The 19032-nt window shown below is 43.7% G+C and overlaps 1 protein-coding gene across 2 annotated transcripts; it reads left to right on the forward strand.

Moving 5' to 3' along the window:
- Nucleotides 1-2762: 2762 nt before the first annotated feature.
- On the forward strand, nucleotides 2763-15253 carry ism1 (isthmin 1). 2 transcript variants are annotated; one of them, XM_078273415.1, is made up of 6 exons: nucleotides 2763-3695; nucleotides 10186-10404; nucleotides 11238-11505; nucleotides 13014-13157; nucleotides 13302-13391; nucleotides 13716-15253. In XM_078273415.1, exons 1-6 carry the CDS (start codon nucleotides 3558-3560, stop codon nucleotides 14231-14233), a joined length of 1377 nt encoding a protein of 458 aa, XP_078129541.1. In that variant the 5' UTR covers nucleotides 2763-3557; the 3' UTR covers nucleotides 14234-15253. The 2 variants fall into 2 exon arrangements, with proteins under 2 accessions (XP_078129541.1, XP_078129543.1); XM_078273417.1 differs by having other exon boundaries at nucleotides 10189-10404.
- Nucleotides 15254-19032: the final 3779 nt, after the last annotated feature.

Genomic DNA, 19032 nt, shown 5'->3' on the forward strand with positions numbered 1-19032 from the left:
ATAAATGTGTTTTCACAATGTGTCAGATTGGGTCTAGTCAACACTTGTTTGCCCTCGGGACGTGGGTTTTTTCCTCCCCTAAACAGCATAGTGTTGACATTTTACAAGATGGAATTAAAATGAAATAAGCTATCCTAGGGAAAACATATGCTGAATGGACTGCAAACTGTACAATCTATGCTCCATACTTGATCATTTTGTTCTGTAAGTGCATATTCACATCTGGCTCCTATAGCCAGAAACAATAGAAAACAGTTTTGTTAATATGTGATGTCATACCAATGTACTGTTCCATGAAGATCTGGAGGAGAAGGGAAAAGGTGGCCTCAAATGTTGCATTGATGTCCTCAGGGTTGTCTGTTATTAATTTGTGTTTACTTTCACCTTTAGTCTAAATGTGAACATTCTGAAATTCATTGCAGGGTTTACAGCAGAAGACAGATGTGGGTAAAGAGAACCTCGAAAGCTTGAATTCATTCTCAGACATAACTCAGATGTGACACAGAGTGCTCAAATACTAAGCTCCACTGTGATTATGCAGGAAGGCAAACTCGAACTTGCAACATTTTTGTATAGATGCACAGCAGAAAGAATGCTTGTTCTACAAATCTCGTATTTGAGAATGAAATTACATTTGAAGAAGATTACCATACTGGTGGCTTTTATTAACTGCTTTTTGCTTTAGTCAGACTTAACGTGTGGATAGAAAGCCTTTTCCTTAACCTGTGTGTATAACTGCTATTTTTTAGGAAAGGAAATCACAAAAGATACAGTTTTCATCAATCTATTTCAAACTGGCCTATGTAGCAAAGTGACAAAGTATGGTAATAAACTTTGACTCAAGGTGGGAAGCACATGTCTTGCCAAACTTCCCTCCAGTCACTTCTAACTGCCCTCAGTTTCAGCAGAAGTGGCAAATGGTGTGTGCTGGCATTCAAAACATCTGTGCAGCCTGACTACTGGTGGCAAGGCCCCAGAGACCTGCCTGCCTGCCTGCCTCCACCAGCCCCTTTTGAACTGCAGATCCAAATACACTGCACTTATTGGAATGGCATGTAGCTGCAATTCTGAAGGGGGATCCTCTGCTACGCCTTTGATGTCCACCACTGTGTCCAAAGCAGGCAAACCATTCTCTCGGCTCTCTGTTTTCCATTTAGACAAGAGATTTTTCTATTCTGGAGAGGGATTTTTGAAGTGAAGCAGACAAAGACCAGATTTGCATGGTTTAGACAGTTAGGCTGTGCCTGGAGTAAGTAAGACTTTAACTGAAGACTGCAGTATACTGGGAACCACTTGTTAACAGAGAGCATAATGAAGTAGGCCAGTGCGATGTATTTCATAAGCACAGAAGAGGAGCATTATCTTGTATATTTTAATTGAGGCATATGCTCTTATCAGATATTTGTGAGATCATTTGGGAAGCTTTGTTCAGGATAAAGGGGTATAAATGACTGAATGAAATATGATATTGGTTATATCGTTCATCAAAGGTGTTGAATTACTCCATCCTGCTCATCACTGTCTGCTGCCAGTTACTCTACTGGCATTCTTTAGAATAATAAGTAAGCTGTCACTCAGACCAGATTTACTCACCCTGCTTTTTGGCACACGCGCATCAGATGGGTACATTGAAGTTAAGGTCAGGGCCTGAGTTTACCAAACATCTCATTACTCGCAGGACTCATGAAATACATAGCTGTAAAATGAAATGACTGATTACCCTTTGTGGGTTTTTCTTTGGCTTGGATTCAACACATTTGAAACACTGGTCGGCTGATATAGAAAGTGATACAGAAAAAAAACATTTTAAAGTTTATTTATTTCGAATGTAAATAGGCTACAGTAGTCTAATTTGATGCTTTGGCTCTGCTTCTGTTCCACTGTCATCTCCTGCCGGAGCTGTGCTTTACGCGGTCATTTGGCCACCACATCAAGGATTATGCATGCGCACAACCAAATGGTTTTATGCGAGCTGTTATGACACTGACAAATAATCCATGACAACAATGAGATCTTGTTTGTCATTGTCAGTAACATTATTGTTCCACTTGTGGCCAAACTGAATGTATCGACTTCAAAGGTGACACACGCTATAAGATGCGCGCTCTTCTCCATGCCTCGGGGCTCAGTGAACTGTCACCCATGCTGAAGCAGCAGCATCCCCGCTTGGTGCATAATTTGACACAGCGACCTGGCCTTTGAAGCGGACAATAAAAAGTCTCACGAGGGCTAATCACATTACGCACCATTTGTCTCGCTGAAGTGAAGTGTTACAGCACCTTCCGTAGGAGCGTTTTAATCAAAGACTGAGACAAGGCTGCTGCTGCACACATGCCAACAGGAGAGGCAGACCTCCTGTAAAGAGCCTCCGGCCGGGTGTCTTCCTCTGCGCTACGACGCGTCTGTGTGCCCAATGCGCCTCCGGGGACCGCCAAGGTTTCTTGAGGTTGTTTCAGGGAGTCCTTATTGTGCTGTATAGTGGCATTTCTTTCAATATTAAACTGTGTTGAGATGACTTGATCGGCATACATAGCCGTGATTGAATGTCTATTGGAATTGGGAAACTTCATGAAATCTGCCATAATATTATCTAAGTAGTTTTTAAAGATTGCATTTGTCATTTTGGTCCTGTGACTATACAGGACTTATATCATCAGAATGTATCTGATCTGCAACCGGCCGGACACCAGTTTGTGGAGGGTTGGGAGGGACGAAAGAGTTAACCAGGGGGAGGGAGCCTGCACAGGGGCGTATAGTATAAAACCACCTCAAGAGCGCACATCAAGAACAGCGTGAGTTTTGGTAAAAGCCGTAGTTTTATATGGTTTCACTTGTTTTCTTGCAACAGGACTCGTTAGAGACGCACGCCAGCCCACGTCTTCATTCATTTATTTTTTATAGTTAAAGGATGAAAACTGTTTTTGAAGAAGACAGAACTCCACCGTGAAGTCTAGGAAGGTCTATTTTTTAACTACCTGTACTCTTTTCTCCAAAGGTAGTCTCGTCGAATAACGTTGGTTGGTGCAGAATGTGGACAAAACAAGAAATGCGTAAAAGGGCTCAAGTGGAAGTGAGGAAAAGTGAAGTGTGAGGCTGAGAATGACACCAAGGGGAAACTGGGCTGCAAGTTTCCTGAGCTTGGAGATTTGACGAGGGCGCAACAACAGGGGAAAGTGGTAATGCTGCGCGCTGGATCAGTCCTGCAGTATTGAATACACTGTAATAATTGGCAGATCTGCGCACTAACGCATATCATATTTTGCTCAAAAATCTGAAGATATGAACAATCAGTAAAAGAGGACCAGTCGTAATTTAGCACACAGTTTACAACGAACCCCCACTGGATCCAAATCAATTCACAACACTTTGTCCAAATTTTCGACTCCGATCCTTTTCTTCCCTTCATTTTTGCAATTTTGATTCCCGAAGTGGCTCCGAAGTGGTGTTGCGGCTCCTCGTCCCCGGCGGATCCGGAGATTGGAGTCTCTGCACCGGGAGGAGGCGGAGTCGGAGCTCCGGCCACACCGCAGGCTCCCAAGAGCGGCCGCGTCAAAAGGATGGTGCGACTGGCGGCGGAACTGCTGCTGCTCCTGGGACTCCTTCTCCTTACCTTGCACATCACGCTACTACGGAGCAGTCCGCTGCCCCAGGGAAATGAAACTCTGAGCCTGGATCAGGACACAGCACTTACAGAGGTGAGTTGGGAAATCTATTAGTAGCGAGGTGCTTTCCAGAAGGGAGAAAGGGATTTCTTGGGGGAAATTTGATGCGAAAGGCGATATCTAATCTTATTTGGTCACAGATGGGTTTGATAAAAATGCTGATTTCAGCCAATGGCCCAGGCAAAATAAAGCCTATATTCCCCAGGAACTCTGTCAGTCTTTAGCGTTTGTTGACATACACCGGGACAGGGTCTCCCCAGGGTGTCCCCCGGGAATGGCAGGGAGCCAGCAGAGGGATGGAAGATGAGGCAGGGTCATAGATCAGCCCCCTGCACCAGACGCACCACCCTATTGTTGGGGGTTAAATGCTAGCTGCAGGCACTTCTCTGTCATCATGGGCTCATCACTGTCATCCAAGCTTTCAGTTGATGAGGCAGAGGGTCAGAGCTGAACCCATGAAGCCCCCCCAATGTTAGGAGAAGAGTCTGGCATCAGACTACTCCAGATCAAGTCTACCAAGTAGCTTTATTTGATCCTACTCACATGTGTAGGCAAGGCCACATAGACACCAAGATCAGATATGAATGTTGTGTTGTTTGTTGTGGAAAAGACAAGAAATCGAATAATATAAACTAATAAAATAATAGGAAGTTTTTGAAATCTTTTTGACATTGATGTCTGGTCAAAATACAGTTTTTAATGACACCTTTTTGGGTTGTGGTCCAGTTTAGAACATAGATCAACAACATTTCAAGAGGGAGACATTTGTCAACATGACACCACTTAAGACAGGTTTTACAGTTTAACTGCCCATTTTAACATCAGCATGAAGCACACTGACTGCAGGAGCGCCTCAAATCCTGACGCGAGGGTTAAGACAAGTTTGGGATCAACAGGCTTTTTTAGAGAGTGTTAAGCATCATTCAGCTGCTTTTTGATGTATATTTAGCATGCTGCTGAAATATTTTTGTCATGTCCCAGTGATAAATGGATATTTATGCCCACTGGAATGGTGTCCCTTCATAAATTCTTTATAAGGGCTTTGGGGGAAATGAACGGAAATAATTTGTACTTCAACAAGAGGATGGTGAGGGTAATTTCTCTTATCTCCACTATCACTGCAGACCTGCCTGTGTATATGCAAGAGCAAGCCTGTGTTCGGTTGGATATTAGGGCATGCAAAGCCGAAGAAATATTCCAGGAATTTATCGAATATTTGTCACACAGCCAAATGTTGAATTGGACGAACAGGATGAGGACCAGGAGGGAGTTTCTCCTGAGGACATGCAGCAAAAATACTAAACACATGCCACCCATTCCAACTCCAATATCCCTTTTGTCACTAGTTGACATTTACATAGAGATTCTGGCTTGTGATGAAAGAGCCCAACATTGCCACTCATGCCACATGTAGAGAAAAGCGCTGAATGTGTTGTTTTTCTTTTGCCCATGAAAGCTCAGACTATGTGCAGATATGCTTCACTGGTCCGCCACTGAAGACGGTGATGTCATCTTTCAGCCAGGCTTGTCACGGCCCAGGGGGTGTATTGTGATTCCAAGGTGTCATATTTAAAATGCCATTCACAGGAACACAAATGACAGGATGTGGCTCCATGCACCTGTAGTGGAGAGAGAAAACGCTTCTATCCAAGGCACTTTATCTTCACTGACTCAGGAAGGCAGATTCATCCACTGTGGCGGTGTAAAGATTCTGGTGTCTGATTTTATAATTAAAAAAAACAACTTATTTGTCAGCTAAGAACACACAACTATGAATATTGTACTAAATTATGAATCATGGTTTTCTACCATTGAGCTTATTATCGTTTGTTAATTTCTTCAAGAAGTAATCTCTAAACAGTTCACTCCTTCATAGCAACTCAGTTTGATCCTGTAAATAAACACATACGTATGCCCAGTATGAGGCGTGTGACAGGGAAAGGATAGTTCCTCTTCCACCTACGTAAGTGTAGTGCTGAAAAGCATCTGGCACAATGTGCACTGCCTTCATTTCCTGCCAGCCTCCCTGGGGGAAGGACCCCTGAGTTGCTCCCAATTGAAAATTGAGTCATGCCCCTTTAAGCAGCCCTCACAAAGTGAAAAAGGGGGAAGCGGGAAAAGAAGAGGAGATAACTGTGAGGAGGGAGAGGGGGTGGCTTGTGTGTGCAAATGTTCATTCATAGCTTTTGAGAGTGGGGGGTGACATCCTGGGAGGCCCCAGATGAACTGAGGAATGGTGGTGTCACTTTTGATCTCCAAATTAAAGCATGTTCCTCGTTAAGGAAGATCTCAGATGAGTGATAGGGACTGTAAAGCTTTTCCGCCATCAAAGGGCAACACTGCTGATTTTTTTTTTAACATTTAAATGAGTTAGTCCTGTGTGCACTGTTACACCCTGGGCTGTATTAGAGAAACATGAGAAAACAGCATGTTTTTCTCATTATGTTTGTTAAAAAGCGCCACTTGGAAAAGACAGAGAGAGGTGTTTATGTCGACATTATCAGGAATTTACCGACTTTACACACAACTGATACACAACTGCCATTCCTTTCAGATGACTAATTTCCATGTTGGGCAGTCTTTCCATTATTTTCAACTCTACTAATTCCCCTCAATCATTCTGCTAAAATACTGATTGAGACTGAAAAAAATCTATTAGGGCGTATATACAATTTCATAGTTTGTCCTTCACACTGCTGAATTCCCAGATGGAAGATTAAGTGAAATCTCAGAGTTTATGGGGAAAAGCACTTTAGATTTCTCCGTTTCTGTCCAAATGATGGACTGTTTTCAATACAATCTCACAATTTTCCAATTTCCAATTCAGCTCAAGGCTTTAATCAACAGCATTATATTTAAAGCTTTAGAGTGTAACTTTTTTATATTAAAGGTCCCATGGCATGAAAATTTCACTTTATAAGGTTTTTTTACATTAATATGCGTTCCCCCAGCCTGCCTATGGTCCCCCAGTGGCTAGAAATGGTGATAGGTGTAAACCGAGCCCTGGGTATCCTGCTCTGCCTTTGAGAAAAAGACAGCTCAGATGGGCCAATCTGGAATCTTGCTCCTTATGAGGTCATAAGGAGCAAGGTTACCGCCCCTTTCTCTGCTTTGCCCGCCCAGAGAATTTGGCCGACCCATGAGAAAGAGACATCATGGCTTTCAAACGAGCAAAGTGGCAGTTGGTCAAGGCCACACCCCCACTCTCCACCTTGCCCCCCCACCCCTCTCTCCTCCTCAATAGCTACAGACACAGAAATGGCACATACTAAGTAAAGCTCATTGTGGGACTGGCTCTAGTGGCTGTAATTCTGCACCAAGGCTGAATTTCAGGAAAGAGACTTCAGATTCAGTATTAGGGGACCACTAAGGTCTATATAAAAGCATCCAAAGAGCACCATGTCATGGGACCTTTAATGAACGTCCGTTACATTCAAGCCATTGCCAAATGAGTTAATACAAAGATAGTTAAGACTATCAGCTCCACAAAACACTCTCTGTATTTCTCAGCATGGCTGTGTTTAGAAATTGTTGTTGTTCGGTGACTTTTGCGCGCAGAAACTCGAGTGAAGATAATTACTTCATCTGAAGAGTCCATCATGTTTTTTTTAATCCTCCGTGTCCTCCTTGGCTACTAGCAACTGCGTAGGGGAGGGGTGGGGGCGGTGCGCGATTACGGAAGGCTTGTATCATGTTGTAACAGTGTTGTTGTCATTACTTAGAATTCCTTATGGGGGCGACAGAAACTACGCACTATAGCTTTAAGGCTGATACTTTTCTATGTTTTGGCAACTATTTACAATGAGAAAATCAGCATCTGTCCTGTTGGCACCAAAGAAAGAGACAATAAACTGTATGTCAACCCTGTGTTCACATTCCAGTAGCATCTAGGTTTGACTGTTCAATACTGAGCAGCTCTCACATTAAAGTGTTTCTGATGTAGCTTCTGTATAAATGAAGGTGGAAGAGCAATACAGCATATTACGAAATGACAGCTGGTGATTGCATTGTCTTTTTTTGTACACCTTCATGCATGTCTTCAGACATTACCTAGCCTCACCATGGCACGGTTTGTAAATGTTGTGGCTTTTTACAGCTGACAGATAACACATGCCCTACAAACTACAAATCTGTCCATGGTCATAAAACAGACATGTACAATGAACCAACCCGTTGTCAATGTAACACATCAGAAAATATCTTTCCATATCAGAGTCCAGCGACATGTGATTAAAACAGTTTAACAAATTACTTAAACATGAAACTGGGTGGTAATTTTAGGTGGTTACAGTAGTAGTTTGGTAGCAAATTATTAACAATAGTTTCATCTAAACTTGCAGCACACCAATTAGTAATTCTCCCATATGGAGCATTCTTAGTACTGTACTATCTGCAATATAAACTATGGCCAAAACAAAAATAGTAATAATATTTTCGTATAAACTGACAAACTACAAGCAGGCGTCAGCTCAATGGCCTCACATACTGAGTGAAACATCACAAGTGTTGCCCTGGGATTAATCCGAATGCTTTTAAAGTTTGATTAGATAATCCGCCTGCCATGTGTAATACGGCATAATATGACAACAGAAGATTCAGACAGGATTAGACTGGATAATGGATTAATTTCCCTGCAAACACTGTGACTGGGTTTTTACGACCCAACAGTTTGTGTATTCTGAAACATTTGTGGTGGCATCTGCTTTCTTTTAATAGAGTTATCATTTAATTATGTGTGTTAGTAGGTAGCCAGAGCATTTTTGGATGGATTTCCTTAAATGACAGCATGTGTTGTGAATGAAAGCACCTCACGGTCTTATGGTGGGAAAACAAAGGGAATTGTCTTGTTTTCAGCGACAAGGAAATGACTGTTTGTAGTATTAGTATTATGAAACAGTAATGTCTGGACTGAAGAGCAACTTGTGTGGTCTGCAGTTAAATGCATTAACCATTTACAGTTGTGTGTATGTTTTTACATTGGGATTGAACCTGTAAGTGCTGTGTTGGGCCTGCTCCCTGAGCGGAGCTCAATTACAGCCAGTGACTTCTGAAGCCTGGGAACTTGAAAGACAGGGTTATCACGTGGGCATCTCAAAGCCCAAGTACTTGTGATATAACCAAAGAGGGTCATGTGATGTTCACATAAAAGGGTTGATAGCAGATGCACAAACTATGTTGTTGAAATGACCTTTTTTCTGTACTGAGCGCTCAGCCGTAATTGTTTGGTTATGATACAAGACATTTGTGGTTTTAATTTAAATCTGCTTGTTCAGAATCATATTCTTCAGATTTTATGATTTCGAACATAAATTCTCATAAAAACTCGTCCTCTTATCTCTTTTTAATTGGTGGCTACAGGCAAAATGCACAACCATCTACTCTTCCTCCTCAAAATTATGGGCAATAGTATAATCATTGTAATTATCACAGTAGCTCACATTAAGTATGTGATGTGAACGTTTTTTAATTCTTTGAACTGCATCATATTATCCTATTAACTCCATCTGTGAATGTAGAATCTCTCCATCAAGTGAAGTAACGCTAAATAGAATATCTTTCTGTGCAGCCGATGTCCCCTCTGCGGTTGAATTCAAGTTACATGTACATTTATAATCCTTTCTCCCTTGCTGTGCAGCTCCATTTACAGCGTCTATATTGTCCCAGAGTGCACCTTGGCTGGACACAAACAGCTCCACTGGGGGCTTTTATGCCCACCACAATGTGGCTGAACTGACACTTTGTCTGTGACTGCCCACCGCAACAGTACAGCACTGCTGCCATATTCTCAGGCCTCCGCCTGGCCACAAAAGCACTGGGGAGGAAAAAAATGGGACATGAAAAAAGAAAACAAGGAACATGATTGATGGTTTTCTTTGATCTTATTTTCTGCCAGTCCAGAAAGGATGATTGCAGACTACTTATGGCTGTCTGTCCAATTGAGAAATAATTGTTCCTTCTGTGCATACCTGACAGAAGACATATGTCCTCAACTGTCGTTTTGGGATGAATTTACAACTCCATCAGGAGACCAAATGTTTTTTCTGTAATTATTTTGCAATGTTTTCTTTCTGGCTTTCAGTATAGCCCCAGTGCAGGAAACCCATAAGTCTTACATGCTCTTTTCTCCCAGCCAGAACCAGAACATGCTAAAAATGTCCACATCATATAAATACCGTAAAGCAGCAGCATACTCTGTCAGTTAAAAATGGAAAATATACAGTCTGTAGCTGTAGCATTGGCTCTGAATGCATATTTTGGTGGAAGCAGACAGACGCATAGCACTCAGTGTTTCCCCCACTGTTTCAGGGGCTCCTTCTTTCTGGGCTCCGAGTCCACTGTCCACAGGATATATGACAGACGTCATGGCCACATGAACCTCTGTCAACATCAATCTAATGTTGCTGAGTGTGCAGACTTTGTAGATGCCAAGTGACAGGGCCCTGACAGGCAAATATTTTACTAATCTTATATTGTTAATGCATAAACAATGATAAATCAATATTATGTTCCTTTCTCTCCTCAGCAGAACAATATAAATGCAAAAAGCAGCTCCTCAGCCCAACTGGCTCCTGAAGACCGGAGGTCTGGTCCAGAACACCGGTTGGCCCACCGGCCTGCCACCCTCCCCTGGGCACAAGGCAGCAACGTACACAGGGACGGCCCTGGAGCTTTCCTCCTCGATCTGCACAACTTCCCCGACCTCTCCAAAGCCGATATCAATGGACAGAATCCCAACATACAGGTGATCATGTGTGTCTGTGCACCTGCCAGTGCCAGTGTGCTTTGATGCTTTCACTCTCTTGTAAGACATGGCTACTCAACCACATAGGACAGGAAGAGCAAACAGCAAGGAGGAGAATAGTTTGGTGCACATCACTACCCCTTTTTTTCTCCCCCTGTCACACTTCCTGACTCGTGGTCAAGCTTTAGATAGACACTGAGGTCTCACGTCCATCATCATGACATCTGAATGGCAGACACCAACCAGCAATGCCTCACTCCTACTAACTCATGTGCAGGAAGACAGACAGCAGCTTATGTTAATGTGTCCCTTAGTGGTGCAGATGGCCAAGTAACTGCTGCCATGTTTAAATCATTCTCCTGTCTAATCCAGCGAGGGGGTCTTTCCATTTCTGAGAACATCACTGCTAAATCCTAGCACGAACAAAGTGTATTAACATCTCAAGATGTGGGAAGAGAGCGGAGCAACCAATTGAGCAAGGGCGTGAGGCTGTGGGAGAACGGGGAGGAGGAGGAGGAGGAGGGGGGTGTCTTTGATCCTGGGATTCATCTGGCTTTCATGGTCTGGAGGAGGCTGAGTAGCCCTTTGAACTTTGTGTTTAGGTGGAGAGAGCCCAAGAGGTGGGAGGGTGACTGTGGGGCAGGGGTGGTGGTCCCCCCTCATCTGGGAGGCACATGTGAGTGGGGGTAGTATTGTGCATGGGACTATCAGAAAGTGTCACCTCATGGCACCCAATCTACTCATTCTATCCCAAAATGCTATACAAGTATTTACTTCTTTGATGAATTCATGTTGAATATTGACTTTATATTGACTTCTGCTCTTTAATACAGGTGACTATTGAAGTGGTGGATGGACTACAGGGTCATGAGCCAGAAAAAGGCTTCCGTAAGGAGAGCAAACCCAGCTGGGCTTCTCCTAACTGGAGAAACTGGTGGCCTCATTCTTCTTCACCTTCCTCCTCTTCCACCACTCATCAGACAGAGGAGCACGATCGCACCTACGGGAGCAACAGCAAGGACAGCAACTTCCTCAGGCCCCCGGCAGATTGGGACAGAAGAGGAGGCACCGGGGGAGGAAGCAAAGCTCAAACTGAATATGGTGAGAATGACAAGAGGGTGTGTTTGCAAAGAAATTAGTGCACAAATGCACATGGCAGAATATTTAGCTGGGTCCATACTCTCTTTTGAGCACTGGTCTCCAGGGTTCCACAGATGGCCATGGTCTGATTTGGAATCTGTAATTTGCAGATTTGCTGATTTAAGCTGTCACCATAATAAGTGCAGTCATCCCAGGCGAGCCTTTGGGAGCCCCTGATTGAACACGTTTTTATGAGATGGATTCCTCTGTGGTGCGGAGCTAGCTACGTGACAGTTTAAACGCCTCCGCTACATCAAAGTTCAGCAGCAGGACTGGGGCCAGAAGCACTGTTAGGCTGCCACAGCATCCTCACAACACTCTCCAAAAGTAACCCCACTGATAAATCTGCCGTGGAAGAATTTACACTCACTGTCATACAGTAAGCGTCCGGCCTGTGTTGTAGCATGCCCAAACCAACATGGTCGAACAGGAATGCGCATGCTGTGGAATATGTCATTTTATCCACTTGCACTTGCCCAACAGTGGTTAGGGAGGCGATTTTATAATCTTTTTGTTTCAAACCATAGCCCTTGTTTAATGTTTCTGGCTTATCGCTGCGGTCAGCGCTCATTCATCCTTCATTTCATACCACATAATGGACAAGAAAATACATTATCATCATTTCTGTCGTCTCATCTGTGGGCTGAGGACAGGTTATTATTAAGTTTTCTAAATTCTGAGTTTTGTCTGAGCTGCCACTAGCTGGCCGTAGTAAGTTATAGAAGGATGAGGGGAGCAGCGCTTGATGACTATCTGGCCCGTATTCATACAAAATGTTCTTAATGAGGGGCAGATGGCAGCGGGGGTGTATAGGAAGGTTTGGACCCCGGCCACAATTACTTCCATCTCAACATGCCTACATTAATTCTCCTCATTGATGGAATACTGCTTTCAAGATGTGTGAAGTGCGTGTGCGTGCGTGCGTTACGTACGTGTGTGTGCGTGTGTGTGCGTGCGTGCGGTAGGGAGGGTGGTGGTGGGGTGAGGCAGTCGTATAGCCGATTGTAACTGTTTCCATGTATACCCATTACAGTGATCTGCTCAATGATAATTGGAGTTAAAGAAGATTTCTTGCCATTTCACTTCCTATTTCCAAACCAATGAATCACAGATAGAGCAACTGAATGGTGTCCAGTGCCACTGTGCCAGGGATACTCAGGCAGCGCAGAACATGTCTATTGTCAGATCCCCTGCAACTTTGTTGGAATTAGCAAAACACTTCCCTGTTACCTCACTAACTCAACACACACACTGTGCCCTATGCCATATACAACATAGTGCATGTGTGTAGACAGGCTTGCGTGGTATCTGCTTTGAGGGCCGAAGTCAAAGAGAACTTTGAGCCCCCCCACTTCCCCTTTCATGTCCTCCCCCCACTTATTATTAGTGAGGCATGCTAACAGGCCTGAGTAAGTTCAGCATGTGGCCTGCATTAGAGCTAAGGATCTCTCTCTCTCTCTCTGATCCAGACTATATGGACGGAGAGGGGGACTGGAGTAACTGGACAGTGTGCAGTGTCACCTGTGGAAATGGCAACCAGAAGAGAACCAGGTCATGCGGTTACGCCTGTACAGCCACTGAGTCCAGAACTTGTGATATGCCCAACTGCCCAGGTAAGTCTTGATTCTTTTTAAAAAGAAATCCAACAGTAAAAATGGCATCGATGGATATTACAGGATAGTTTGTAAGTGCATGAGTTGATTTAGTAGTCTTTCATCTTTTTATCCACCTTTCGCTGTGCATTCATCTCTCTAAAGGTATCGAAGATGCCTTCAAGACAGCAGCTACTGAAGTGAGCCTGTTAGCTGGAACAGATGAGTTCAATGCCACGGAGCTCTTTGGTGTTGGTAAGATTCTGCCTACTCTTGTTTTATTTCAGACTATCCGTCATTCAGATGTTCTTACACTATCAAAGACAGTTTATCCATCTGGCAGCAGTGTTCCTGCACACACTTAGCATTCCTCATGCTCGGGCTGTGCTCCATTACTGCGCAGTGATGAAAATCTGCAGCAGGGCAGGAAGAGCACAGTATGCCGCTGCATGCCCACACTCTCATAGTCTGTTAACCCGGTGAAAACACAACTTCATTAAATATAACACCTTCTCACACTTTCATTCTCTAATGTTGGGAAGGAGATGTAGCATTTAATAGTGTCTTGATTTATTGCAGACACAGACAGCTGCGAGCGATGGATGAACTGCAAGAGCGACTTCTTGAAGAAGTACATGACCAAGGTGGCAAACGACCTTCCCAGCTGCCCTTGCTCTTACCCAACTGAGGTGGCGTACAGCACAGCAGATGTACACGATGCTCCCACACGCCGAGATTTTCGTTGGAAAGACGCCAGCGGGCCGAAAGAGAAGCTGCAGATCTACAAGCCCACGGCCCGTTACTGTATCCGCTCCATGCTGACGCTGGAGTCCACCACGCTGGCAGCACAGCACTGTTGCTACAACGACAACATGAAGCTCATCACTCGCGGCAAAGGGGCCGGCACGCCCAACCTCATCAGCACAGAGTTCTCAGCCGACCTGCACTATAAGGTGGACATCCTGCCCTGGATCATCTGCAAAGGAGACTGGAGCCGCTACAACCAGGCCAGGCCGCCAAACAACGGACAGAAGTGTCCCGACAACCCTCAGGACGAGGACTACTACAAACAGTTTGAAGAAGCAAGGGAATTCTAGCCGACTGTAAAGTAAAAGGAAGAAAAAACAAACACTGCGTAAATGTTAAGCTAAACCTCAAAAATGAAAAAACTTTTTTTTTTAATTCCGTCTTAGATCAAATCACAAAAGAACTTTTAGGCTCTGAGGAACCATACTTACTGCTGTTATGAACCAAGAGGAATAAAAATCAGAACACTTACAGTACTTGCTCACAAGGAATTTTTCTTGACTTCACCAAAACCAGGCACACAACGTTGCTGTTTTTTTAAAACATTTGAACACTTTCTTTTTATAAAATATGCCTCTTAAAAAAAAAAAAAAAAATAATGACATTTTTGCCAGTAATTGTGTCACCAATTGTATTTTTCTTCTTCACTTCTGGTCACTAAAGGGAGAACTGAGTTTGTATTCTTAAAAAGGGAAATTTATTATTCTAGGAATGTTCGTTTAGATTGTGTCCATGTTTGTCTCCATAGATTGTTTATGTTTGGTGAATCTGAGAGGCCTGTGGTAATAGAATAATGAGATCCTTCAGGAATGTTTTGGGTGGGGGGTGGGGGGGCAGAGAACAGGGTTTTCAAATTTTCTCTCGTTTTGTCATTCACAATATCCAGGTTCTCATGTAAACTTGTGAGTTTATTTAGCATGCACATTTTTTTCACCAAACATTTACAACCGTGTCCCTTGTGTCTCTGAGGCAGATCTTTATTGTAAAAAGCCTGCATTATTTTTGTAAAGTATTTATTAAGTTGTAGCTGTGTCTGAGTTGGGTGTCTATGATTCTGATTCACATATGGCTGAATGCCAACTTGAGATTATGCTCGAGCTGAAACTTTGGCATCAATGTGCGCATTTGTGTCTCAAGTTAAGATTAAACCATAATAGAGCATAAAGAATGTGTGAATTCAACTATACGGAAAGATTTTTGAGATATAAATCTATAAATACATTTTTAAAAGGCTAATGAATGTGTTGCTAGAAAAAAAAAAAAACTATCTTTGTGTGTATGATCTTCATGGCAAATAAATCTTAACACAATTTCAAGTAAAGTTTCATCAGCTATGTGATATTTCTTCGGAGGGGGGAAGAGGGTAAGGTTCCCGTGAATGGGACACAAATTCTTTGTCTTTGGCATGTATCCTCACATTCCTGAGTAATTTCTCAGTACACACACACATATACACATGTACATGTACACACGTATGTACGTACGTACACACACACACAATGTTGCCTGTCCATAGCAAGGACCTCTGACCATTCCCTCTCCGCTGAGTGCTGCAGTCATTGTCGCACAGAGAAAGCCATTCATGGTGCCCTCATTCCTGCAGTCTTGTGTATGCCACAGCTGGCCGGGTGCAGGGCTTGTCTTTATAATGCAGCAGGCCCCAGCACGTTCCACACCCCTAAGGCACTACTTGCAACCGCCTAGTTGCTTCACTATTCATACAAGATTCCTCCACGCGAGTCCTTCGACCAATTTATCCCAAACACAACTTTTTTTTTTATCAACAACCCACCCTCAAATCCTCACTGTAAATCGCACAGATACATTCATTTAAAACGTAGAAATACTTCTCCCCCCTGTACTATCAGACTCATAGTGTGTAAAGGTCTCTTTTGTCCCTCTCTTCAGTAAAAGCATGGTTTGAGGCTAAGATTACAGTGACCGGCGTGGATTGTTATCTTAGCGGACCGTCTGCAGAACAGGCCATGGAGATTTTTATTTTGAAACATTAGGGGCAAGCGCAAAATTGATGACATACCTCCACCACCACCCCCCTCAAGAGCAGGCAAGTATTTGTACACCTTCCTCACTTTTGAGCTCTCATTTCTTCTCCCCTCCCCTACAAACACTTGCACGGTGATTCCTGTGCCAAGGCGTAATGTAGGTAGGAATACAGATACAATACAGATTTCGAAGCTGAGTGCAATTGGTGTGAAAATGTATGAGAGGGCAGACATAATGCAGACAAGCGAGTGCAGAGAAAACTTGTTGCGTTGGCTGTGGGGTGTCAGCAAGGCCTCGCTTTTGTGTTACTATTTCCAGGACTCTACTCTGGTATGTTTCAAAGGATGCAAAGCACCATATTAGTGGTATATTGTCAGGGATCCGAAAGGGCTCATTAAGCATCACCAAGATATGATTGTTGGTATTTTGCCTCTATTTTTGTTATGAGCAGACAGTTATGTCCCAACGTGCACTGTTTTAGATCAAGTTTGACAGGACTGGCTCTGAGATTTCTCAGTAGATCTCCACACAAGAGCTAACTGCGGGAATGAGAAAACAAGAGGAGTTAAAAGAAGAAGAAAGCAGTAGAAACTTGGATGGGTCAATGTTGTAATACATGAAGAAAAAGCTCAGCTGTTCTCCAACTCTTTTCTGTAGAAATATCTCCCATTAAAACAAGTCCAGGTGGTTTGTTGTCCATGCTGGAGCTCACTGTGGGGCTTCTAGTAGGTCAGTAACCGTGAAGCATGGTGGCAATCAGGCATCTCTTGTTTTGTGGTGTGGTGCAGATGTGGCCAAGCCATTTTTAGTCTCTCTCCCTCACTTTCACTCCCTCGCACTGCTACTTTTTGGGTGGTGTAGCACAATGCAGGAAGTGTCTGGGCCGCAATACCGCAGGCCCCTAACTGCACGGCAAACCTAATTAAAAGGTTTTTTCTTTGGTCTTCTAATCTGGAATAGCTGACCTGGACCAGGAGGTTGCTTATCTAGCCGCTCTATCCCTCCCTCTCAACCTTCACCCTGAATATCCTACCGCCAAAACAGGAGTGGAGCTGCTGGCACTCTGCCTGCCTGCCATAGACTTGTTTCTTTGGCACAGCAAGTCAGCGGAGGAGTGGGTGGTGGGGTGCAAACATGCGCCTGGGTGTACAGCTGAACAAACAGGTCAAGTAGCTGTGGAGCATCTGAGAGGGAAGGGTGCCTTACCTAACCCCTGCTGCTAGGACATTGCTGACATGCTGCACCATCTATGGGAGAACAATGACAGAGCACATAACTCTAATCCACTTGGCCATACTGTATAGTATCACCAAACAATGAACATCATCTTGTTAGATGGGTGTTGTGGCTTGATTGGCACCTGCCCCCGGCTCATCTTCTATACCAGTTGAAACAAAGGCTAAAATGACATGCACCCACTCATAAATTTATGAGACAAACGGGCAAAAATCTGCTTTGCCGCGTTATAAAAAAATAAAGAGTTATTATATTAAGTCATGCTTTTCATTGAGCTAAACACATTACAAATGAACCAGCACGTTTTATATGCTCATGCGCTAGTAGAAGTGAGTGAAAATCAGTTTCCCCTCAAATGAAAAAGGGTGATCCTGATGTGTACAAAGGTGAGAGATGTCTGGCTCTTCCAATTCCTCAGGGTAAATTCAGGCTTGGTCTGACAAAGACAGCCCCTAACACACTGTCTGCTTATAACCCTGTGTGTGAGTGTTGATGTTAGACACTGGCACAGTGGGGCTGTAACGTGTCGAGGGCTGTTGGTGGCCCTTAGGTGGTGAGGGAGGGGGGGTCAGCATGAGCATGGAAGCGGCATGGCCGTGATTCACTGTGACAGCACCGCCTGGCATGTGAGGACAGCAGGCCAGACGGGCAAGGCTGCTGCCTTTGATCTTTATTTGCTCCACCGTCTGTTTTGCATTTAAGAGCCTTGCTGAGCACGAGGCATTGGATACACCTTGAATGGCTCAGGACCCAGGATCCTTTTTCAAAGCTAAGGAGATCCAGGACAGAGAGGGATGATGTTTGAAGTGGAAGGTTCTGTGCTGAATAGGGCAGAGGGTCTCCCAGCAACACAGATTACCCCCCGATGAAAAGAGGTTGATCTATAATAACACACGATCTAATGATATGTGTGTGGGCGAGGGGCAAGGTAACATACATCTCCTTTTAGATGGACCCTCAAGATCAACCCGGGGTCAGGAGGCTGTGGAACAAAAACAATCATTCACAGCAGCTTCCAAACCAACCTTCTGCTGCTCCTCCTGACCTGTCATATACATTTTGCACGCCAGCGATGTCAACAGACTGTGACATGTTACACCTGAGAGGCAAAATCGGCTGAATACCATCAATGTATGGTCCTATCCAACAACCTGGCATGGTGCACTGACAGGGAGGCATCTCTCTCTTCAAACGCTGCATATATTTATCTTCTTGAACATCTCTATTGCACATTCCTCTCAGACACTACAGTGGCCACGATCCAAAGCCAGCAGCTGGACAAAATCTTGTGCTAGAGACTGAAACAATTGATATAAATAACTGCCCTCTCTAATAAGAGCCTTTATGACAAATTAAATCAACACAACTCAGAAGAAAATAGCATTTTGAGAAACTGTGTAGAATGGAAGATTTTGGTCATTTAATCCACAATTTTCAATGTGAAAAAAAAACCCCTTATATGTGAAAAGAAAACTGGCTCAAGGAACATCTAGTGTGTGTGTGTGTGTGTGTGTGTGTGTGTGTGTCCGTCTGTGAGAGAAACGCACAGCACACAATTTTAACAGTCACAAGGTTCCTCAACAAACAGACTTCAATTTTTCCTCTTTCAAGTTGAAATGTTTCAGCATGCTCACAAGTCCTTCTGCAGAATTCCTTTTTCCACTCCACTTACTGTCCAGCATGTAATTTATTCCCAGACTATACATTTTTGGCAGTCCACAGTTTAGATCATGATATGTATGCGGTTTGTTAGGGCTTACACAAACTCCTTTTCTTTTCTACAAAAAGTACAGTTGGAAGAATGTGTCTCATGTCATAAAGTTTAAAAGACTTAAGATAGACGCAGAAA

This window comes from Sander vitreus, chromosome 17 (genome assembly GCF_031162955.1).
Source record: "Sander vitreus isolate 19-12246 chromosome 17, sanVit1, whole genome shotgun sequence".
In the NCBI taxonomy this organism is placed as follows: domain Eukaryota; kingdom Metazoa; phylum Chordata; class Actinopteri; order Perciformes; family Percidae; genus Sander; species Sander vitreus.